Below are 24214 nucleotides of genomic sequence, written 5' to 3' on the forward strand. Positions count from 1 at the left end.
GCTGGAAAAGCCGAAACTATTGGGAACTGCCGAAACAGTCGGAGCATTTGTCTCTGAAGGAAAGCAACATGATGTATGAGATCATGGGCAGCATAATAAGCAGCATGATGATATGAGCATGGGCAGCATAATGATGCATGATGATATGAGTATGGGCAGCATGATGTATGAGATCATGGGCAGCATAATAAGAAGCATGATGATATGAGCGTGGGCAGCATAATGATGCATGATGATATGAGCATGGGCAGCATAATGATGAATGAGATCATGAGTATGGGCAGCTTGATGATGAATAAGACCATGGAAGATGCAGCATGACGAGTAGCATGAAGATGAGAGCAACTCAGTCATCAAGGTTCAACACATGTGACAGTACTACAAGGTGTCACACGCTAATGTGCAACAAATAGACGAGATGCAACACTATGATAGGTGAACGAGTCACCTTAGAGAATCGGTTGAAGCAATATGTCTTCAACTGATCTCATGCCGATATCAAAAGACAAAGTGATTGACTTCTATTGTAAATGTACTATATCTCTCACTTTCTCTGTTGAACTTTGAAGAACATAAAAGAAGAATTGATCAAAGGGTTTCCCCACATTGTGGGGCTTGTTCGTGGCTAGCGCCACATCTTGTGTCCTCTTGTCTTGGCTTGTCTTTTGCGATTTATATTTATGTTCTATCTGCATTTTACTTTATGCTGATGTGATTGCTAATGTGGAAAAGAAATTGAAATAAATTGCTCTAGCATAGAACATACCTAAAATTAACAGGTAGGTATTAAGAGGATTATCTGAATTTTTGCTGGATCTACCTGAATTCCAGCTGCTGAGATGAAATGACCCAAGATCAAGCCTTCGGTCATCATCATGTGGCATTTCTCATGGCTTAAGCAGAGCCTAGTAGCAATGCATCTTTCCAGGACTTTCTCCAGTGTCTGTAATGCCAGCTCGAAGTCATCTCCATAGGGTGTAAAATCGTCCATGTACACCTCGAGTCCCTTGTTTATCAAGTCTGCAAAGATGCTGAGTATGGCTCTCTGGAATGTGGCAGGTGCATTGCACAGTCCGAAAGGTAATACCCTGTAAGAAAACGTCCCCCAAGGGCAGGTGAAGGTAGTCTTATCTTGGTCTTCAGGGGCAATTTGGATTTGGTTGTAGCCACTGAAGTCGTCTAGGAAAGAGAATAATTCTTTACCTGCCAATGTGTCTAGAACCTGGTTGATGAACGGGAGGGGAAAATGATTTTTTTCCGTTGCTTTATTAAGCTCTCTGTAATCGACACATACATGCCACTTCCCATTCTTCTTAGGAACCACAACTAATGGAGAAACCCATTTGCTATCAGAGATAGGATAGATGAAATTTACATCTAACAGTTTCTGTAGTTCGTCTTTAACAACTTCCTTTAGGTGAGGGTTTAATCTTTGTTGAGGTTGTCGAATGGGTCTCGCATCTTTCTGAGTATAGATGTGGTGCATACATAATTGGGGGTCAATCCCTTTCATATCTGGTTAATCCCAAGCGAAAGCCTCTTTATATTTTCTAAGGAGTTGGATAAGCCTTTGCTGCTGGTCATCAGTCAAGTTTTTGTTAATGTTTAGGACTTTCCCTGGCTCAATTTCAATGGGTTTGCTGTTATAAACAGTTGTTGTTGGTATTGTTTGGTCATTGATATCTTTTAAGGGATCTTCTTCAATTTCGTTATCTAGGGCTGCTTCAATCATGTGACATTTTAGATTAGATACGACGGCTGGGTGGTTAATGTAAGTGTTAGTAATGTCATCTTCTGTTTGATTCTTAAGTTCGAGAGCATTTGCTACAGTTAGTGGTGATCGAATATTTTCAGTTAAATATGTTACAGGTTGTTTCCTAGTTTTTATTATAGTTAGGCTTGGCTGAGTTGGAGGATATAAAGCTAGGTTCTTCACATTACTCCCTCTTGCTATAGTCAGACTGCCTGTTCGACAGCTTATATAAGCATTTGCGGTCGCTAGCCAAGGTCTTCCTAATATTAGAGGATGTCCATCTAGTCGGTTTCTAGGATTAATAATCAAGAAATCTGCTGGGTATTCCCAAGAATCTACAGATACCATTACATCCTGTAATGTCCCTTCTGGTTTGACAACTGATCGGTCAGCAAGTTCTAGCAAGGTCGTAGTTGGATCTAAGGCTGTGATGCCAAGTCTCTGACAGGTTGTTGTTGTGAGAATATTAATGGCTGCCCCTAGATTGACCAATGCATTGGGAAAGGAACATCCATTTATTTGTACTGTGACTATAGGGTTTCCTGGGTCCTCATATTTCACCGGTGTTTCTCTGCCTGATAATAAATCAGACAAAGTTCCGACTACGTGGACAGTTGGTGTTGCTTTTATTTTCCTCGTAGGCTTTTTGGTACACAATTCCTTAATGGTTTTTGCATAGATTGGAATGTCCTGAATAGCCTGGAGGAGGGGTATTTTTACACAAAGATTTTTTAATTCTCCCAGGAGATCGAAATCGGGATATTCAATTGGGCGAGGTATAATCAATCTTTCTGGGAATGGTGGAGAAGAGGTAATAGTTTGTTCGTGGCTTTTCGGTTTAACTGTATTCTCCTTTTGAGGTGTTTGTTCCAATGTGGAAAAAGTCGAAGCTGGGATTAATTCTGCAAGGGTCCAAAAGTTGAAAAACTTGGCAAAGTCGGGAGTTTTTTGAAAAAGTCGGCAAAAAGTCGACAAAATTAAAAAAACACAAAATTATTCATTTTTATTTTTTATTTTTATTTTTAACATCTAGAGTATCCACAACATCAAATAAATGCATTTCCACATAAACATGTAAAGAAAGCTAATATATAATATGTATATGAAGTCTAGTGCTACATCACATATCAAAATAGTGAATCAACTCCTGAATTTTGAGTCCTGTCTGAGTCTCAACTCTCAAGAGTCAAAATATCAACAAAAAATATTATAAATGTACATCATGAGTCATCTAAAAGTGAAAATCAATAGTTGGGTTTCTAACTTTCTATACCTCTCTCTTGGTATCATCTAGGGCATGGGCGTGCATTGTAATGGACTTGGTAATTTGGGAGTGTTTTAAGTTATTACTTTGCTCCTCCTTTGTTCTTTATGCTTAATATGTTGCCTCTTGTTACAGCTAAAATGTTTTTAACTGGCTTCTTTTTAAAACAGTATGGCAGGTGTTACCATCGGCAATGTTGAATACTTGGCAAATGCTATCAACGAGGTCACAAAGTCATCAAAAAAAGAGATGAAAGTTGGTGCAATTTAAATCTAATTTTTGGCAAACATCACAATTTTATTATTGCATCATCATATGACAATTTTAGATCTTAGTTTGATTTTTGTGCTAGTACACTACCATTGGAGACACCTTTGAATAAGTAGCCTATTGGTTAGGCATAGTCATTAGCAAACTTAGTTTTTGTACTCCGTTTTAGGGGTACAGTAGGTTTCTCATGATAGTGTAGGATAAACGTTTGCTAGTGCACTGCTATTGGAGATACCTTTGAATAAGTGGCCTATTGTTTAGGCATAGTCATTAACAAAAATAGTTTTGTACTCCATTTAAGGGGTGCAGTCGGTTTCTCATGAAAGTGTAGAATACAGATTTGAGGTTTTTTTTATGGACGTTTCCTTTTATGGTTGTATTCTGTCAAGAGGACAATTCACATTCCTGTGTACTTTCCTTTCTCAAAAAGTGGGATGTTATTAAAATTAAATATCTCAGGAAAACTACAGGAATATATGGTTACCTTCAGCAATAACAGATGCACTTAATCAACTCCCAAATTTGACTTATATGGTTTGGAAATTTGTCTCTGTGCACAACCGTCCAACTTAGCCACAAGAAAGGGTTTAAAGTTTTGCTACACAGTTTTTTCTGTCAGCGAGTTAAGGGTTTGGTGTTAAGTTATAAACTCAGAACTGTTTAACTGTGACTGTTGAGTGTTGACAATGGACTGTGGACATACCTTGCCGGCTCCTCTCCACGCAATGGCAGTTGCAAACGGAAGTTGGATTTGCCAATTTGGAACGTAACCCTCGTTCTCTCGATTCTCCACAGCAGCCAAAACAGTGAACAATGAAAACACACAACAAAAACTAAACTGAAATCACCCTTTGTGGCTCTCTATCCACGAAAAAAAATTCATGTCGATTTTTTCCATCGACTCGCGATTAAATCGGGATTATTTCGATAAAATTGCGATTTTTTCGTTTATGAAAAAATCGCCAAAAAGTCGCCCGATTTAATTCTTTTGCCCAAAAAATCGTAATTTTAGGAATACATCCCGATTTTTTCGGGATTTTTTCCACATTTTTGTTCTATAGGTGGTGGTTCTTTTATTTGTATATTTTTATCCTCCTCTGACTCAATTATTCGTCCAGACCTCAATTTGAGTTCATTACACTCTCTCAACTTAGTTTCCAGATCCCGCCCTTTAATAATTTGTATCGACTGGACTGGTCTATTGTTGGGATTTCGGTTGGGCTAGGCTCGGAGCTGTGGTCGTAGATTGGGTTGAGGATTCTGCTACAACGTGTAAGGTGCTGGTAGCATACATTGAGGCAGGGGGATTGTTCCTGCTGGCTAGTTTGTAGGTCTTTGCCAGCTTGACTACCAATTTTGGTTTTGTGAAGTGGAGGGGGGCCATTGAGATGGATATGGATTGTTCTGCGAGAATGGTGGAAAGTAAGAGGAATTTGGCCAATTATTATTTGGATTTGATTGATTGGACCAAGGTGGCATAGAAAATGCTTGTGATGACCAATCAGGAAAAGGTGGCTGGTTCTGCCATGTAGCTCCTGTGTATTGCTGAGAATTATATTGTGAGGGCTGAAAGAATGAAGATGGGTCAGTAGGCATACCTGTTTGTCGTGCTTGCCATTGGCGACGCTGATTTAACAGGTAGACTGGTTCCGTTTCTTCCTCTGCCTCTTTGAAGACCGCTTTTAATCTTGGGAGCAATGGGTAATTTTTTGTGGCATGTTCTTTAGTGCATATGGCACAGGTCTGCACCATATCCAGTGGACATTATTTATGACTATGTTTCTTCCTACATCGAGGGCAAAAAATAACCACGTTCTGTTCTGCTTCGGTTTGCTTCTGCTTGGCTTGCATGACGTCTAATTGTGTTGTCAAGGTTCCCAGGATATCCATTTTGAAATCTTTCAGCAGGTTATTTTAGTACGAGTAATGCTTCCGCCAGAGGTTTTGCTGTCCCTTGTGATCATATCGCATTCTGTTGGTTTCAGTCTTGTACTACCCCTCGAGCATCTGATACACAAATCAATAATGTTAGCATAGTCTTCTTGATAGATATCACCTTTACCCATAATATTTAATGTCTCTATCCACTGGTCTTTCATTCCCTTAATCAGCGTGGTTTTTAGCACATTATCAGGCAGAGGCAGATTTGCGTAGGGAGACCTTTGGAGGTTATATTGGAAACGTCCACATACTCTTCCAAAGTTTCACTAGGTCTTGCTACCATTTGGAATATCTCATCTTTTAGTTCTCTAGATCTACAATAATCCTGATATTTTTTAAGGAAAGCAGTTTTCATTTGATCCCAATCATTTATGGTGCCCCCACCCAATCCCATAAACCAACGCAGGGCTGCTCCCTTTAAAGTGGAGGGAAACAACTTCAGTTTCTGGGGATCGGTGGTGTAATCATAACCCCGACATAGGACGTCAAATTCAAACAAGAACGCATCTAGATCTTCTGAAGTGAGTCCATGAAAGGTGGGAATATTTTGTAGAGGGATAGCTTTCATGGGGGCATTGACAGCTGTGTCAACAATAGGATACTGTAATGTAGAGGTCTGGGGTGCTTGTGGATTATTGGCCATTTGGTCAAAGATATGCCAGTACCCTTCCGGGATTTTTGGAGCTAGAGAGTTATCCTTGGGATGTCTAGAAGAGGTAGGAATGATCCTAACAACACTCCCTTGATCTGGGATACTGGGTGTCCTCTGCTCAATTACTACTTGAGGGGATCTTGGTTCCTCTGTTTCCCCTGTTTCTCCTCCTCCTTCACGAATGTTGCAAGAATTCCCTTCTTGTGAGGGAATTGGTTGCAAATTTTCAATATCTTGAAAACTCTGCTCAGTCCCTTCAGTTTTACTGTGGACCTCAGCGTAGGCTACAGATGGTGAGCTTGTGGCTCGAAGGGAGACAGTAGGCTGTCTGGAAGCAACGGTTCGGGGACCTACTGATGGCTGAGATTCAACTTTTCTTAAGATGTCATCGATAAAAGTTGATTGTCCAAGGGTCACCGGTCCCTTAGATTTTTCAGGTTTGGGATGTGGAATTGTATTGTTTTTTGGTCTTTTCTTCTTAGTCATTCATGCAAAAATTCAAATGTTTATTTCTACCTTAAGTTCCTAGCAATTCTGCTGGAAAGCGGGCGGGGGAGCAAGCATTTTACTTGCTCCGCACACAGGTTCTTACCTTTCGCTTTTAATACCCAGTTCTCTCTCAACAGACAAACATCAAACACCTACTTCACTTTTCTGTAATTGTGTTGAAAAGCGGGCGGAAGAGCAAGCACTTTACTTGCTCGTTACGTAGGTTCTTATCTTCCGTTTTCAATACCCAATTCTTTCCCAACAACAATTTTCAGATATACATCACTCTTTGTAAAATGGCGACACTCTTCCCAGCGATGGTGCCAAAATGTTGGCTGATAAAAGCTGTCTTTTAAAACTCCTAATTACCCCAAATTAATCATCAACCCGGGCAAGTCCTTTTATTCCAAGAGTGTACACAATATGTGCATGCTATAAATCCAGAGAGTAATGTTTCTTACAATGAAGTATAGATCTTTGATACAAGAGTAAATGGATGCATCTAATAAACTCAAATTGCAATTATTAAAGGGAATATGACATCTAAGCTTCAGACTCAATCCTCTACTGAAATTGTAATCAATTCTCACACAAGCAATTCAATTAACAATAGCATCAGCCGAGAGTACAATAGCAATAACTCATCTCTTCTTAGCTGATTCAATCTAAATCATACTCAATCTCCACTAAGCAATCCAACCAGCAATGATATCAATCTGAGAGTTCAATAGCGATAACCAAACTTTTCCAACTGATTAAATCAATATGAATCACTGTCTAAATAATTTAATCTGAAATAAGCGTAAATCGAATCAAATGATAGAGCTGTAAAACATGTAAAGAAAATATACTACTTCAATACAGGAAAGCGGTAAATAGCGAATAAGATAAACTCACAGACAACAGGAAAATTATCAAACCAATCACACTTGCGAGAATTAGAAATATATAAGACAAGGAAGAAGTTCAATCCACCAGAGGCCGGGCCCTTAGCCACCAACGAACACTGCTGCGCTACTTCAGAGAATACGAGTGAACAGCCACTCAATTATATATTAATCATCGAACTTAAGTAGCATTACAATATGGTCGCGTTCTCCAATAGCACGAGTTTGTAAATTAAAATTACAATTTGAAATAACAGAGATTAATTTCCCTTTCTTCCTACAATCGTTTGCTTTTATAGTCAGAAAGAGGTAAAAGATAAATGCGATAGGGATTCGCAACTGATTGCTATCTTCAGACACCTTTCCTATTTCGTGCTGATCCTCTTGATTCATCCTCCACCCTGTTCGCAACCGACACGTTTTATTCTTCGTTTGTTGGTTTATGCTTTTCCATCGTTAGGGAACAACAATTGTTCCTTTCGTCATTTTCCTGTATAAAGAGGAGTAAAAGTTAGTTATGATAGCTAAATCTTAACTACGAGTAGTTCATCCGTTTCTTATCATAATCCATCAATATGTTAGCGTATTAAGATGTGAAAAAGATAAGAAAAGAGGAAAATGGTGACGAAATTAAGAGTAAATACATACCCATTTCGTAACTCAATAGTTGAACCACTCACCCTATGGTTGCTTATCACTCCAAGAAGTACTCCAAGCCCCTCGGAGCTCCCAGAGCTCAATGTCCATATCATACAGGACCCTCAGAAGAGGGTCTCTCCATGACTCCAATTCGTTTTTGGAAGGCTAAGAACTTGACCTTCCCCAGGGGCTTTGTCAGAATATTGGCGACTTGCTCATCAGTCCTAATGTGATGGAGCCTTATTGCTCCTCATTGTACCATATCCCGGATAAAGTGGTACCTGATATCTATGTGCTTGGAGCGATCATGAAATACGAGATTATCTGATAATCGGATCCCACTTTGGTTGTCGCAGAGGATCACGGTGGTATCCAACACATGTCCAAACAGCTCATTGAAGAGCTTCCTCAACTAGACAGCTTCAAAGGAGGCCATACTAGCAGTTATGTAGTTGGCCCCATTGGTGCTCAAGGCAACCGATTTCTGCTTCCTACTCATCCAGGATATCGAAGCAGAACCCAAAGAAAAACGACACCCAAAAGTGCTCTTGTGATCCACCACACTGTCGGCCCAATCAGCATCAGAATAACCATGCAACCTCACATCTCCGACAGTGTATCTCAGTCCATGAGTGATTGTGCCCCGAAGATATCTCAGAAGATTCTTGGCACCAATTTAATGTATATGATGAGGCTCAACCATATATTAGCTCAACATGTTAACTGCAAAACATATGTTCGGACGAGAGTTTACCAAGAACATCGATGCTTTTATGAGATGACGATAGTCATAAGCATTTCCCAATTCAGGTTTCGCAACACTACCACATAACTTCTTAAAGTTAAGTTCCTTCAGGGTAGTCACAAGTTTGCAGTCCACCATTCCAAATCTTTCCAATATCTTCACAACATATTTTCCTTGAGATAGGAAAATTTCTCCTGGATTTTGCTAGACCTCCAACCCTAGGAAGTAGTTCATCAGTCCTAGGTCCTTCATCTCAAATTCAGAAGCCAACTCCCTCTTACATTTGTGAATGAGAAGGTCTGCACCTGTTAGAAAGAGGTCGCCCACATAAAGTACCAGTATGAGAGGTTTATCATCTTCAACCTTAAAGTAAAGGTTCGGATTAGCTTCACTTCTAGTGAATCTCAGCTTCATCAGATAGTTATCAATCCTCTCATACCAAGTCCAGGGTGCTTGGTTCAAGCCATAGAGAGCTTTCTTCAACTTACATACATGAGATTCCCGGTCATGAACCTCAAACCCCTTGGGTTGTTCCACACAGACTTCCTCTTTACTCGAACCATGCAAGAAAGCGGTCTTGACATCCATCTGATGTAGGTTCCATCCTTGCGAGGCAACAAGGGCTATGATTGAGCAGATGGTGGTGTATTGGGAAACATGTGCAAATATCTCATCATAGTCTACACCTTCCTTTTGAGAGAAGCCTCGAGCAACAAAGCGAGCCTTGAACTTTTCTGCACTTCCATCAGCTCCATGCTTGATTTTGTAGAGCCACTTAGAGGTGACAACCGATTTGTCCTGGGGTCTAGGAACCAGATCCTAGACATCATTCTTCATAATAGACTCATATTCTTCATTCATAGCATCCTTCCATACTTGTTGCTTCACAACTTCTTCAAATGATGAAGGCTCATTTTGAATGATAGTGCTCATGACGGTCAAGTATCCTTGATACCTGTTCGGCTTCTTGCGTTCACGGAAAGTCCCCCTTGGGGCAATATGTCTCTTGGCATCTTCGAGAGTCTCTCTAGGCCATGAGGGTCTCCTCTTGGAGGAGGAGGGCTCTTGGGGAGGAGGATCAATAGGATCCATAGGTTCATCAACATTAGGCATCGTCTTGTCCTCTTTTTCACCCTGTTTTCCGGTGTTAGCTTCTTTTTCCTTCCTTGGGATAGGAAGGTTGTTGATCTTGCTGAGGGCCATATCTTCGTCAAAGGTGACATCATGAATTATTTCAACTTCCCTTTGACCAGCTACATAAATTCTATAGCCCTTAGAATTTTCGCTATAGCCCACAAAGATTCCTTTCTTCCCAGATGCACCCAATTTGCTTCTCTTCTCTTTCGGCACATGAAAATATATGTGACTTCCAAAAATTCTAAAATGCGAAACATCGGGTTTCTTACCAGTGAACATTTCTTTGGGAGTCTTGGAGTCCAAGGTTTGATGAGGGCATCGATTTTGAACATACACGACGGTATTTGTAGCTTTGGCCCATAGGAACTTCGGAAGCCCTTGATCATGAAGCATGGCACGAACAACTTCTACAATAGTACAATTATTCCTTTTAGCCACACCATTCTGCTCGGGAGTGTATGGTGTTGTGGTCTCCCTCTTAATGCCAACTTCTCTGCAATAATCATGGAATTCATTTGATTCATACTCAGTCCCATTATCAGTCCTCAATATCTTGATTCTCTTCTCGGATTGGTTTTCGATCATGGCTTTGAAGTGACGGAACTAGGTGAACACTTCATCCTTCTTTTTCAAGTAGATTCAAGTTTTGCGAGAATAATCATTCGTAAAGGTGAGATAATATAAGTATCCTCCCAAAGAGTTTACGGGCATCAAACCAGATATGTCGAAGTGGATCAACCGCAATATATCTATCGTCTTGCTATTACTTGAGGGGAATGGTCCCCTTGTAAGTTTTCCTTCAACACATCCCAGACATACACCTTCATGCTCTACTTTGAACTCGGGCATACCTGTCACCATTTGTCTCACATCGGGATGAGCCTTATAATGAAGATGGGCAAACCTTCGGTGCCATAGTTTAGATTGTAGATATGTGTCACAAGACATGGCTCCCAATGGACTTCCTCCAACTTGATACAAAGTGTCAACCCTGAACCCAAGAGTAAAAGCATCTTTAAAATTCCTTTTCCAAACATGTACCTTTCCATCGATGAATGCCACCTTGTATCCTTTGTCTTCCATTGCCGAAATGGACACCAGGTTCTTCTTGAGATCAGGTACATATAGAACTTCTTGTAAATGAATCGTGTTACCTTGATTCAATTGAAGGGTAACATTCCCTACTCCCTTCATGGGATAGGTGGCATTGTCTCCAAGGATAATCTCCAAGTTTGTCTCCTTCTCTATCAGATTAGAGAGAGCTTCCTTGTATTTGGTGAAGTGCCTTGAGGCACCACTATCAATTAGCCAATTCCCCAAAGTGTCCGGTGGAGAGGTAGTGGAGAGGGCCGATATAAGATAGTACTCCTTTTGCTTATTGTTAACAACATTTGATTCTTCATACCTAGAGTTCCTTGCTTTCTTGGAGGGTTGACCATTTCCTTGATGTCCCACATTCCTTTTTCCTTTGCCATTGTACCTGCCATTCCTTTGATTGTTGTGGTTGAAGTTGCCCCTAGAATGATTGTGATCATCATCATGTGATGTGTCCCTTCTATTTGGATACTCCCTTGCATAGTGGCCAAACTTACCGCAAACAAAGTACCTGCCCTTCCTTCCACCCTTAGATCCAGGCTTTCCATTGAAATGACCTTTAGAACCTGCATTATTTCTCCTTTTGGAATGAGTGGAGAAAGCGGTGGGGTTGCTTCTATTAGGAGGCATCTCTTGCTCCACCATTCTTGTTTCCTCTTGAATGCGTCTCGACATCAATTCTTCAAATCTTGGAATTCGATCATTATTGAGAATAGTGGTTCTAAATATATACCTCTCGGGTGGGAGTCCTCCAAGGGTAGTGATAGTAAGTTCCTTGTCAGGAATGACCTCTCCAATCGACAGAAGATCATTCTTGATCTCTGTGATCCTTAAGAAGTAGGATTGAATATCCTCGTTCTTTCCCTTCTTAATATCCTTCAACTTATTTTTGAGAAATAAAATTTGATTTGCATCAATAACCTTGAACATGCTAACCAACCTGTCGTAGATCTCCTTTGAGGTGTTCAAATCGGAGATGTAGGCCACAAGACGCTTGTCGATGGAATCTCTGATAATCTTCTTTGCTTTGACTTCAACTTTATTGTACTTGTTCTTTGCAGCAGCTAGTGCATTTGAAGAAGGCTCAGGGATTTTCCCCTTCACATAATCGAACACTTCTTGTTCTTCCAATGTCAGATCAATAGACATCTTCCATCCATGATAGTCAGACTTTTCATGGAGCTTGTCCTCAGCGGGGAAGTGGGATGAGGAATCCATTGAGCCTTTTTGTCTTTGTCCAACTGTCTTCGGTGATTGCTCTTTCGCTCTTGCTTGGGCTTTGTCTTCACCTCAACTTTGATACCATGTTAATTTTTTGGTATGTTCTATGCTTAAGAACAATTTACATCAATTTCTTTATTAACCCAATATCAATATCCAGTTTAGCAATCACATCAGCATGATAGTAAAATGCAAATAGAACATATACATAAACAGTCGAAGACAAGCCAAGACAAGAGGACACAAGATGTGGCACCAGCCAGGGACAAACCCCAATGTGGGGAAACTCTTGATCAATTCTTCTTATATTCTTCAATAGTTCACCAGAGAGAGAGAGTACAATTTACAAATCTGATAATTTATGACAGCAGCAGAAAATCCCTGACCAGAAAAGTCAACGCTGGTCAAACAGGGCAGAATTCTTCCTCTAATCAGCTCGGTCAAACCCAGTCAACTTCAGCCTCCAACAAGAAGTCTAATTAGCCCAAAATGGTGCGAAAAAGTCTAGTCAAAGATTGGTCAACGAACGTCAAACTGCGGCCAGCCCTAGGTCAGTCAACACTGGTCAAATGAGGGGTCAGATTACCTCGATTTCAGTGCCCAGATCTGCGACCTTCTAGGATAGAGATACCTCACCCAATCCACAGTCAAAACAGGTCAACGCTAGAGGTCAACCCAGTCAAACAACAATCCTGTAGCTCGGTCAACGTAATAAACAGAATCCGTACTTCCTTCGCACGTGTGAGAGACAACTGCCCAGATTTGCGTACCCAATCACAAGAGAAGAGAGAGAGATGATGATAAAATGACTTGAGGTCTCCTCCTTTTATATGCAACATTGAGGATGACTTGGGGGTTTGAATGCATGTTTTGCTTGCTAGCCGACCTTGACAATTTGTCCATAATATAAATAAATTCATATCTTCATTTTTACATGTCGGAATCGGATGATCTTTAGATCAATCCTACACCTCTCGGAGAGAGGAATCCAAGAAAAATATCAGGTGTCATAATTAAGATGACCCATGTGGAGTTTGGCCCTAGTTGCCAATTTTAACAATAACGAATAAAATCACAACTGCTATTGTCACCATAAAAAACGTCGCAGAAAATAAAATACTGGAACAAAGAAATATGTAGCACACACACAATAAAAATTGACACAATTATTTTTGGACAAATGTCCCAGAAGAACCCAATGCGGGCAAATCGGTGCAACAGATGAGGGTTTTATTATTATGCAATAGTGAAATAATCTGGGTGCAATCTATGGATGCCTAGCGGGCTATCCAATCAACAAATTTGGCAAAAAGATTAGAGAGAAAATTCTCTCACTCAACAAGCAAGCCCGACATTGCTCTGCTCATAAATTCTGGTCGTCGTAACTCTTGTGTAGATCCTCTTCGCAGTCGCTGCGTTTCCCCTCGCACGTGTGGCTCTCTTCATCCTTTGATCAAGCTGTCCTGCCTGTCTCTGCTGTTGGAAGTGACTCTCCGGCCCTTTGGAAAATTATCCAAGCCTCTGGAAGCTGAATCGACCTCCCTTTCAGCTAAATTGCACTGCTCACTAAAGTATTTGTTCAGTCCCTGCGCAACCTCATTGTGGAATAGCTCTGCCACTTGCCGCTGCCTCTCTGGACCTGGGAAATTTCCTTCGGACTCATTGTCTTTGCTCCCTTACTGTCTCTGCGTCCCGTCTTGTGCGAATTCTCTCTGCACAACTGTTGAATGCCTGATCTCTGCTAAGGAACTCAACCTCTAGTGTGTTTTGCTCCAACCCCATCGACCTCCTCTTATAATCTTTCGTTGGTGAACCAATGACCATGATTAAATCCCCATCAACGACTAAGATCATTTCTAAGTCGATCCATGTGAGTTTCTAGATAAATCTCACCTTTCTCAAGTAATTCCTGTTAATGAATCACTTTTCTTAAGTTAGACTTATGAAATATTTAATGATTAACTAATTAACTTAATTGAGCCGTCTCTGGGTATCTTCTCCTAAAACCTTTTCTCGGTTTTGAAGTTCCTGTGTTGCTTAGCCTCTCTGACCAAAGTCGAGACTAGAACACCTGTCTATTGCTACAAAAACTAACATGTGCAATTGCACCTTCCATACAGTTGTTGTACCATATGTTTGCAATTATTTATGTTGATGCGCCATACAACCACCAACGCGGCTTGCAATTTGTACATTTTCTATCCTGGATCCTTATTCTGTACTTTGCCAGTCTCATGAGTCGCATCCGCTAATTGAACCTTGTAGCCGCTGCAAACTTCTATCAAGAAGAACAATTACAATACCTCTGGCATAAGCACCATCGTACTAACAACTGTTGCTGTATTGCAACCCGTACTACCGTGTCATCCATCAACGTTAATAGAGGTGAAATCACAGATCATAGAATCAGGCTGTGGGTTGGACACAACCCATCCAAACACCATCACTATGGATCTTCACACCTTTCAGTGTAAACGTTAAAAGATAATTGCATCCAAAATTGAAGGTCCAACTTATAAAAGAGGTATAAATATAGTTATTTAGATGATTAAATAATAATTTCAAAGATATTTTACAAAACTGATACTTTATATTTTGTGTATAGTGGCCCAAGTAAAATATAATATACTTCTTAACATTAAAACAAAAAGTGGCACATATCTTTATAAAGGCAAAAATGTGACTCTTTAATTAAGGGGCCAAAATTTAAGTGAAATTATATATATATATATAGATATAAAGAAAAAAAAGAGAGAGAGGGTAAGTTACCAGTATCAGGGTTAAGTGAAATTTTACAGGGTCTTGATGGAAGCAAAATGGAGATCAGTAATGGAAGATTATCTTATAATAGTTATCCAATTGCGGAGTGGAGTTTATTTCATTAAAAGGGAGCATCCAAGGAAAAAAGATTAATATTGTTGTCAATGTGAATGACAAGGAAAATTACATCAATATTAATTTGGCAAATCAATTATCAATTCCAAAACCAAATATAGTGAAAATGATGATATTTTCGGCAAAAACATTATGAAATTAAGGACTTGCAAGTGACAATTAATGATTACGAATGTATATCTCAATTTAGTGTTACAGCTAGGTATAAAAAAGAGATCAACATAATTCTCGATTAATCATGGTTTAGAACATTGGCTTCCTCCATATTAAACACACACAAAAGGTTTTTGATTTTTCCTTATAACAAGAAGAAGGTAACTCATCAAGACATTACAGTGAAATTAGATTTGATAGTACCTTCATCCAAGGACGTGAAAGATTATATCAAAAGTGCTCAGTCAGGGAAGTCAAAAGTCAATATCGAAGATGCAAAAAGAATTTAATGAAGTTGCAATGGATAAAAACGAAGAAATTTCTTGTTTAAAAGGTCATAGTCATAAGTTACTTGCACAAATGAAGAAGACCAAGGCTACAAAGCAGAAATTAGAACAAGAAAAGGAAGATCTCAAGAAGAAACTTAATGAACGCTTATCAGAACAGGATGAAGAAAATTATTGCTTAAAGGACCTTAATTAAAAGTTGTTGGAAGGAATTAAAACATTAAAAATTGAGAAACATGAGTATCAAACCATAAAAAATAAAGTTGATAAATTTGAAGCTGAAGAACTTTCATGTCTTTGACATCATAATCAAAATCTACTTGCACAAATTAAACAACTTAAAAATTATAAGAAAGCATTAGAGAACAAATTGAAAGAACTTATCACAAAAGAAGAACTGATGTTTTTAGAACTAATAGTCCCAGTTGAAGAAAAGGGAACAAATTTTTATCCAGGTAATATCATAATTCAGAAGGATCCCAATTGAAGTGAAGACATACTCATATACTGTAGGTTAAACAACAAAAAGTCCAAGTGAAGATCCGACGATCAATCAAGCATCACCAGCGCATGAAAAGAGATAATATACCTAAAGTAAATCAAGAAATTTCCACAAGTATGATAAGGGAAAATCACGTTACAAAAACTCCATATCGACATCGAAATCATAAGAGTAGACATCTCAACTATAGTCAGTGTATCCATATCACTCAGGACAGAAATCACTGACTTATGTTCCAAGAAATATTGGTTAGCACAATTAAGTTTTATGATAATAATTCATCTCGGGTATCAAGTAAGTGCAAAATTCTACAGAAGATCGAATTGGGATGGTTAGATCATTTTTTGACAATTTTATTCAACACTCAGAGGATCATATCATCTTGTATCATCAGAGATGACAGCTCCAAAAATTGGGAAAGTTGCAAGGATATTATAAGACAAAGGAAAATATTTCAAGCCTTTTCAATATGCTTTGAGGACAAAACATCTAAAGGCGAAGGCAATGTTATGAACATAAATATGTATAAAATAAAAATAATAATAATAATAATTAAGAAGTATAATTAATAATTATGAAACGACATGTCTCAAAGGACATGACTATTCATGAAATGGTATCCCATCTAGTATATATCTATGGGGCCCCATTGTACTTTCAAATCATATCATGAGTACTCAAACATTTATAGATAATATTATTATTCATCCTTATGGATATTTTCATATTCCAAATATCTTGAATATTTTGTGTGTGAGCGAACTTTGTTCGTCTCAGGTAAAAAGAGAAAAGAAGTTATCTCTCATCACTCTTTGCTCTTTGCCAAACTTTTCTGGCCTTCACCATCTTCTTTTCTTATTAAACTGAAAAAAGGAGCGATAGTGTCTGCCTCAAGTATGCAATGGCCCAGTCAGAAGTTAGGTACTGTGCAGTGTGTGCATGTTCAGTAACCTACCTATGGGAAGTCAGAATAAGGTATTTCTAGTTTGATTATTCTGTGTTGAGGTGGCTGAATCATGTTAAAGTTATTGTTAATTCAACCCTTGCTGTCATCTATCTCCCAAAGAGTCAAAGGGTTGAAGTCCAACAGTGCCCACAAATGCATCTTGGTTGGCTTTCATTGCTAATTTACATACATGCATGCTTCTTCTACATATTCTTAGATTCCTGACATCAGGGTGTATCTTTGTTTCTTGACAATCAGATCAGTTGGTTTCTACATGTTTGTCACTTGATGATTTTAGTCTTTAGGCCTAGATCTAAACTTTTTACATTGTAAAACGAAATCTTCATTGGAAAGATTAGAGATTTATGTCTGTTCTTGAAGACTCTAATTGTTTCCCTTTCAAAGTCTTCCTCTTCTCTATTCTCAACTCCTGTTTCTGTTTTGGCTTCCCTTATATAACCTAGATATATTTTTCTTTCCTGTTTTAAGCTTCAGGGAGTCATCCAAGTTAAGTCTTTTACAAAATCAGTACTCGTCATCTTCTATGTGTCAAATTTTTTACTGACTAGTCTGAAGTTCTCATTTCTTTAGATACTGCATGTCCCGAGCCATTGTTTTCTCCATCTGATCTAGAAAGTTTCTTTGGCCATTTACAGATATCTCCATACTCTGCTTCTAGAACAACCCAACATGCTTTCAACAGTAGTTGAAGTAAGATGCAAAATTCCTGGGTTGAATTATTTTTTAAAGTTTTAACAGTCGATTACCACAAAGGCGATCACCTTAGCCTGTATTGATAATCTAGAAATTGACATCATAAGACAACTTCGGCTCTAATGGTCTCAGCTCCTTATTAACTGAGTTGTTAATGTTTGTGATGTGGGGATGGGTGCGGGGTTGGGGATGATATAAAAAAAAAAATGAAGTTTTGTGGGTGCATAGGCGTGGCTCACACATAACATCATAAATAATAAATATATTAAAAGTGATAAAAATCAAGTAAAATTTATGTATAACAGTAAAAATTAAAACATAAAAGTGGCTGACATGATGTGAAAACTGTAATGGAAGAGTTTAAGAAAACTTGGAAAAGCTGAACCTGGAAATTTGTCGATGTCCTTGCCCCATATGAAAAAATGTTTTTGACTGCTTGCTCTGCTGCCACAGTCTAAAATTTGTATCTATCTGATTAATTTTTTTTGCATGGGAGTGTTTATGTCTTTTGATGCTGGTGGTGGCCAGCACAAACAAATTTCTGGCAAAATATCTGCTCTGAAAACCCTTATCTTCTTATCACTGAAAACACAAGAAAAAAGTGCAGAGTAGAAAGGGTTTGTTTGCCCAAGCAGTTGGTCCAGCAGAGGTTCCATAGAGTTTTCTGTTGGGCCGCACATATCCTTATGCAAAAACAGTTTGATTCTTTCTTAGTATTTGTCCAGAAACACCTTTCTGTGACTCTGCTGTTGGGGATCTCCCCCAGCAGGTCTGGGCATGTTCCCATACCCATCCTCAGTATGGAGATGTGTCGCCTGGAAACCGAGCTAAATTTCTTTCCTGAATATTGACTATAGGAAAGCTTGTTCTTGTTCCTGAATATTGTCTTCAACAGAGCTTATTCTCGTTCCTGAATATTGATTATGTAGACCTCTAAAACATGGTAGGTTCACGCCGTTCCCCAGCAACACAGCTTATTCTTGTTCTTGAATATAGATTATGACACAGCTTATTTGCGTTCCTGAATATTAATTATGTAGCTCTAATACATGGTAGATTCCCTGCCTCTATTTATTTTTTAACATGTTGTAGGACTTGGGATTTAACTAGAATGTTGTGATAGATTGCATAGTGTGGAGGGAGATCCATTGTTTCATGAAGTCTCTGTCATTTTCTTGTTAAACAACGTTGAACTGGTTGTTACATAACAATATGATTTGCATATCAGTTATCCAATGTAGCAATCAAATTCAGCTATCCCATTCCAAGGCAAGCAAGGGGGTTGTTATGTTTTCTATCATTGGAACCTTATAATTCTGGTGCTTCCTTGCAGATTGGGTGCGAACAAAGAAGAGCTAGCATCTGTTGCAGCCTCAAGACTGCAGGGAGAGCTAGCCAAGGAGGGTAGAGAACCCTTTTCAACATCTCTTGCGCTGCCAGCAAAGTCCACTTCAGGTGCAGTCACAACATTGAGGCGCGCAGGCAAGAAAAAAGGTTTGCAATGTTTTACTCAAGTTGAAGTGAAACTACTTTTTTTCAGTTTCTGAATTTGTAGCTAGTTAACTGTTTTACCATGTTCTATGCTTTGATCTTCTTATCTATTGACAGAGAAAGGTGCACTGGTTGATTTCTGTGTTGATATTACTGCCCGTGCAAGTGAAGGGAAAATAGATCCTATTATTGGCCGTGATAAGGAAGTAGAAAGGGTGGTTCAGATTCTTGCTCGCAGAACCAAAAATAATCCAATTCTTTTAGGTGAACCAGGAGTAGGAAAAACTGCCATTGCAGAAGGGCTAGCTATTAGTATTGTTGAAGGAAATGTACCCGATTTTCTTCATGTAAGTTTCTTAAAACCTAAATATTATCTCAATGTTCCTATCAACCATATGTGTATTTATTGATAACTATACTCATCTCTTTTGTACTCTATATTCCCTTTCTAGATTGTTCTTGTCACTGTTCATGTGCAGGGAAAACGGGTGATGTCCTTAGATATTGGTTTATTAATGTCTGGTGCCAAAGAACGAGGTGAACTAGAGGCACGTGTAACTAGTTTGATTGATGAAATACAAAGGGCAGGTAAATCCTTTAATCTTTATGGACTAAGCAAGGTCACTTACAGTTTCAGTTCAAATTCAAGGGTGTTGTTCAACTTTTTTGGGTGCAGGTGATGTGATTCTTATAATTGATGAAGTTCATACTCTTGTGGGTTCGGGTTCTGTTGGAAGAGGAAATAGTGGTTCTGGCCTTGACATTGCTAGCTTATTGAAGCCTGCCCTTGCTAGAGGTCAGCTACAGGTACTTATTTTTTCCTTCATCTGTGACTGAACAAACATTACAGACTCTTCTATGTCGGAGTTGACTCTCATGTTTGACTCTTCTCTTTGAGGAAATGAAGTCAAGGTAGCTCCTTGAGTCTGACTTGGGGCTACTCTTGATTTTGGCTTAAGACTTTCAAGTCAAACACAAGTCTCTCAATGTGTGCTCATGAGTCAGTCTTGGTAATCTGTCTATAAAATACTAAAAGAAAGAGAAATCACTCATTTTTCTTGTTTTTTAAACACAATTTCACAACAGACAACCGGCATACCTGTCAGCTGTATAGTATCCATGGTGCATTGTAGTATATAGTATCATCTATGTACTTCGATTAGTCATAAAGATTTACATTAAATGGACGTTGTAAACTTGCATTATGCATATTGATGAAAAATCTATATTTTTAAAATTTGGTCTATTTTATATTTTTTAATTTCCTGGGTCAACGCTCAAGTTTTTCTCGGGTCTGAGTCAACTCTCATTTTTTGATCTCATAGAATCGTCAAGTATAACTTTGATGTGGATGGACATGCTTCTGATAATTGATGCAAAATTTGTGGATGGCTTTGAGCCTTAGTCTATTGTTGTATTCTTGCAAACTGATGTTTTCTCTGTCTCGGATATCTTAAAAACTGTGGTCATGCTGTCAAATGTGCTGCTTCATTCCCCAGGTTCCTAAGCTTTCGGAAGTTTAATTTGTACTGTTCTGCTGGTATTTTCTCCTGAGTTTGCTGTGTTCCAATGGCTGATGGCGATTTGCAAATCTTCTTAACCGGCTCTCTTCCCTTACATTATGGAACTGCATAACCAAGAAGTTATGCTTGTCTATCTCTCTCTCTCCCCCCAAACTCGACTATCTATTGATTACCTAATCTATTTTGGCTATGTTTTACTTCCAGTAAAGAGTGCATGCGTAATGATCAGATGATCTTGTAATACTGGGATTTGTACATATGGTATTGAACGTGTCTGGCCATTTTTCCCTGTTTGATCATGTATCCATATCTCTCAATCCTCTTCTTAGAACCGAGATAGGAATGCATAACCACCCGAAAATCTTGTTTCTTATCTCTATTTATTATACGATCATTCACACCACTCTAATAATGATACATGCATGTAATTCTCTAAAAATAAATACAATTTTTGTAAAATTATCCGAGTGATTAATGTTGATGATAGTAGCATTGGACAGGTACTTCCACATAGGTCTGTGTCTAAATGTGTGGAAGTTGTCGAAATGACCCTTTAACCTTAGTGAATTACTTTAATTAAATGATTTATTAAAGTGATTGCTTTTTAGAAGAAAACATTAATATAGTGAAATGAAAAGGTTATTTGCATTAGTGAATTAAATGATTCTTAACCGTTGATCTCAAGTGAAGTTGAGATGTAATCTCAACCCCCAATCACTTTGGAGGTTAGGGTTGTGGATTTGGTCAATAATTCAAACTTGAAAATGAAGGCTACACTAAGGGAAAAGACACATCATGTGAGCACAAGACACAGTGAGATAGTGAGATCCCAATGATTGGGTGGAGGACATTCATCCAAGTGTGCAAATTCCAAAGGAAGAGAACGAGGGGCAGCAAGGGAGAAGGATCCAACGGCTAGCAAGATCGAGGAACAAGTTTTGAGATTTTTATCAGCTGGAAAAATTCCAGGTTTTGCTGTTTGTAATTTTCCTTAGTGAACTTTTAATTTCCTAGGAAGGGATGCCCTTGCATGCTGTAAAACTAATGTTAATGGACAGCATATTTGAAGGGTATAATTTTCTCTGTCTATATGTAGGAGATTGGCTGTTTTGCTTCTGTTTTTTTTAATCTTTTATTTAATAAAATCCCAGCAGTGCTTTTTATTTAGTAGATCTGCAGTTAATAGTTTTTACAGGAAGGTATTTACTAGAGGATAAATTTCCATAGCTGGGGTTAGAAATTTAAAATGGTATCAATTTCAAAGCGTGTACTTTGAGAGGGAGGCCAATTTCTAGGTTTTGCACAGATCAACCAAAATGATTTGGTGGAGGTCATTCTTTAGAGGGAAAAAGAGAGCCCATACTAGTCGAGGGTTCAGCGGAAATCAAATTTTTGTGGGTGTTTTAAAGGACCAAAACACAAATCCGTAGAGATTTGCAGCAGATCTATCACATCTGCAAAAAGATCTTGGCAGATCTACCGACTAGCAACACTTTTATTCTTGTGGATGCTAGAAGGACTTAGCACACGATAGATTTTATCAGATCTAGGAATGGCAAAAACTAGTCTCAGATTTGAAGACCGGTTGGATGGAGCATCTAACTTCTTGTTCAAAAAGGTGAGGGTGACCTTGATTTTAAAGGAGCATGACCTTTGGGAGATTACAAAAAACGTTGTTTTTGTACCAACAGATGTAGCACTCAAGGCAGCTTACAAAAAAGACATTAGAGACTAGAGAGTGATTGTGGATGCCATAAAAGGTCATTTGATATTGCATTTGGCAGAGAAGCAATTAGCCAAAGAGATGTTTAAGGCTCTAGTGGACCTGTTCTAGGGTGATAACATGAATAGGAAGATGATCTTGAGGATCAAGCTCAGATTCATCAAGATGTCAAGGTCTGATAACGTTTTTAGTTAATTCATGAGGATCACATAGATACGAGATTAACTTGAAGCCATTGGGGAGAAAGTGTATTGAACTTGTCAATGTGGCATTGGATGAGTTCACCAACCCATGGGAACCATTTATCAAGGGATTTTGTGCTAGGGAGAAACTTCCTAGATGGGAGAGGCTTTGGGATGATTGCATTAGGATGAGGCTTGAGGGGAGTCTATGGGAAACAAGGAAGGAGGTGGAGAAGAGAACTTGGCTTTGGTCAGCTAGGCCAGGAAGGGAAAAAGGAAGGGTTCCAAGGGTAACGGTGAGGGATCACAGTCGAGTAAGAAGAAGGACTTGAGCAAGCTAAAGTGTTTCATTTGCCACAAGAATGGACACTATGCATCATGATGTCTGGAGAAGAAGGGGAAGGGGAAGTCACAGTAGACAACAATAACAACATAGGTACAACATGATGAGTTTGTAGTGAAGTTTGAGGACTTCTAATTGGTTCCTTGTCTATCTACCAACACCATCACTAGGAGTGTTTGATACTTGGACAATGGTGCATCGTACCATATGATAGAAGGACTTGAGCTATCTAGCAGTTTGATGGAGAAAGATTCAGGGGTTCATGTGGATCTTGGTAATGATTCCAAGTATGCAGTGAAGGGAGAGGGAACCATTAAGTTTTAGCTTGAGTCAGGAGGAACGTTGGAGGTCAAGGATGTGCTGTATGTACCAAGGTTGGAGAAGAACCAGCTCTTAGTATCAATCATGGACGCTAAAGGATATATAATAATCTTCAGGAATGCGTAGTTGCTCATTCGTTGGAGGATTTTATCCTAGACACAATAGTGGCCATCAGGGTTAGAGAGGGTGTTAGTTTTTGGTAGCAGTGGGTAGGTGTTCTAGTCTCTATGGTGTCTAAGAGGCTAAGGAACACAGGAAGATAATTATCTCCAATACCTAGAAAAAGTTTCCAAGGAAAATGCCTTAATTAGATTAATCATCCAATTATTAAATATTTTCGTAACTCTAACTTAGGAAAACTAGTTAATTAGATCATATTAATTGAGGTAAATCAATTTTTCTCTAGACTTCCATAAAAGTCACTTGATGGGGTCAAGGTGATATTATCCATCGATTGTGATTAGGTTATGTCCATGTTACCCACCACCTGTGGGTAGCGTATATAAGAGAGAATTTTTCTCCTAGATGGTCCTCAGTCAGTAGCCAACAACCCCTTGCAATCTCGAGATAGCTCGATGTGCCATTTTCTCCGCCACCTGAGCCAACCATGTGGTCCCTCACCCATCTGTTATGAATGTATTTCATGGGCACTTTTGGGCATGGATGGGTGGGGGGATTCGGCAGAAAGAGTGCGTTAGGTCTGTATTCTTGTCTCCACTGCCTGATTTCGTGGTTACCCTTGTATCTTAGTTCTATGGGATCTCCTTTACTGGCCATTAGCCTTAGGGATGGCACTACATGGGTAATCCCGATTTTGGTTGCGTGGTCTCGTTTCCTGATACCACCTACATTACTCCCCTTCCACTCATTTTAGCCCCATTCATCTCTTTCCCCATCTAGATCCACATGTGTCCATTGGGTCCACATAGGGTTAACTTCCCCTTCCCCTTGTCCACACCTTGGGTCGGGCCTGGAACAATGCCCCGGAGGTTGATGCAACTAAAAAGAAAATAAAAAAGCATAATTTGGCCACTCTCAACA

The 24214-nt window shown here is 39.0% G+C and overlaps 1 protein-coding gene across 1 annotated transcript in view; it reads left to right on the forward strand.

Moving 5' to 3' along the window:
* Positions 1-24214, forward strand: part of ERD1 (Clp ATPase) — a 60322-nt gene that overhangs the window by 23704 nt on the left and 12404 nt on the right. Inside the window, exons 2-5 of the mRNA XM_089446193.1 lie at positions 18924-19084; positions 19199-19428; positions 19561-19669; positions 19758-19888. Of these exons, the coding sequence (XP_089302319.1) occupies positions 18924-19084; positions 19199-19428; positions 19561-19669; positions 19758-19888 (631 nt within the window). The remainder of the gene's footprint in view (positions 1-18923; positions 19085-19198; positions 19429-19560; positions 19670-19757; positions 19889-24214) is intronic.

The sequence above is a fragment of the Pinus tabuliformis genome, chromosome X, assembly GCF_031772625.1.
Source record: "Pinus tabuliformis cultivar Carrire ecotype Pingquan chromosome X, CPIR1, whole genome shotgun sequence".
Classification (NCBI taxonomy): domain Eukaryota; kingdom Viridiplantae; phylum Streptophyta; class Pinopsida; order Pinales; family Pinaceae; genus Pinus; species Pinus tabuliformis.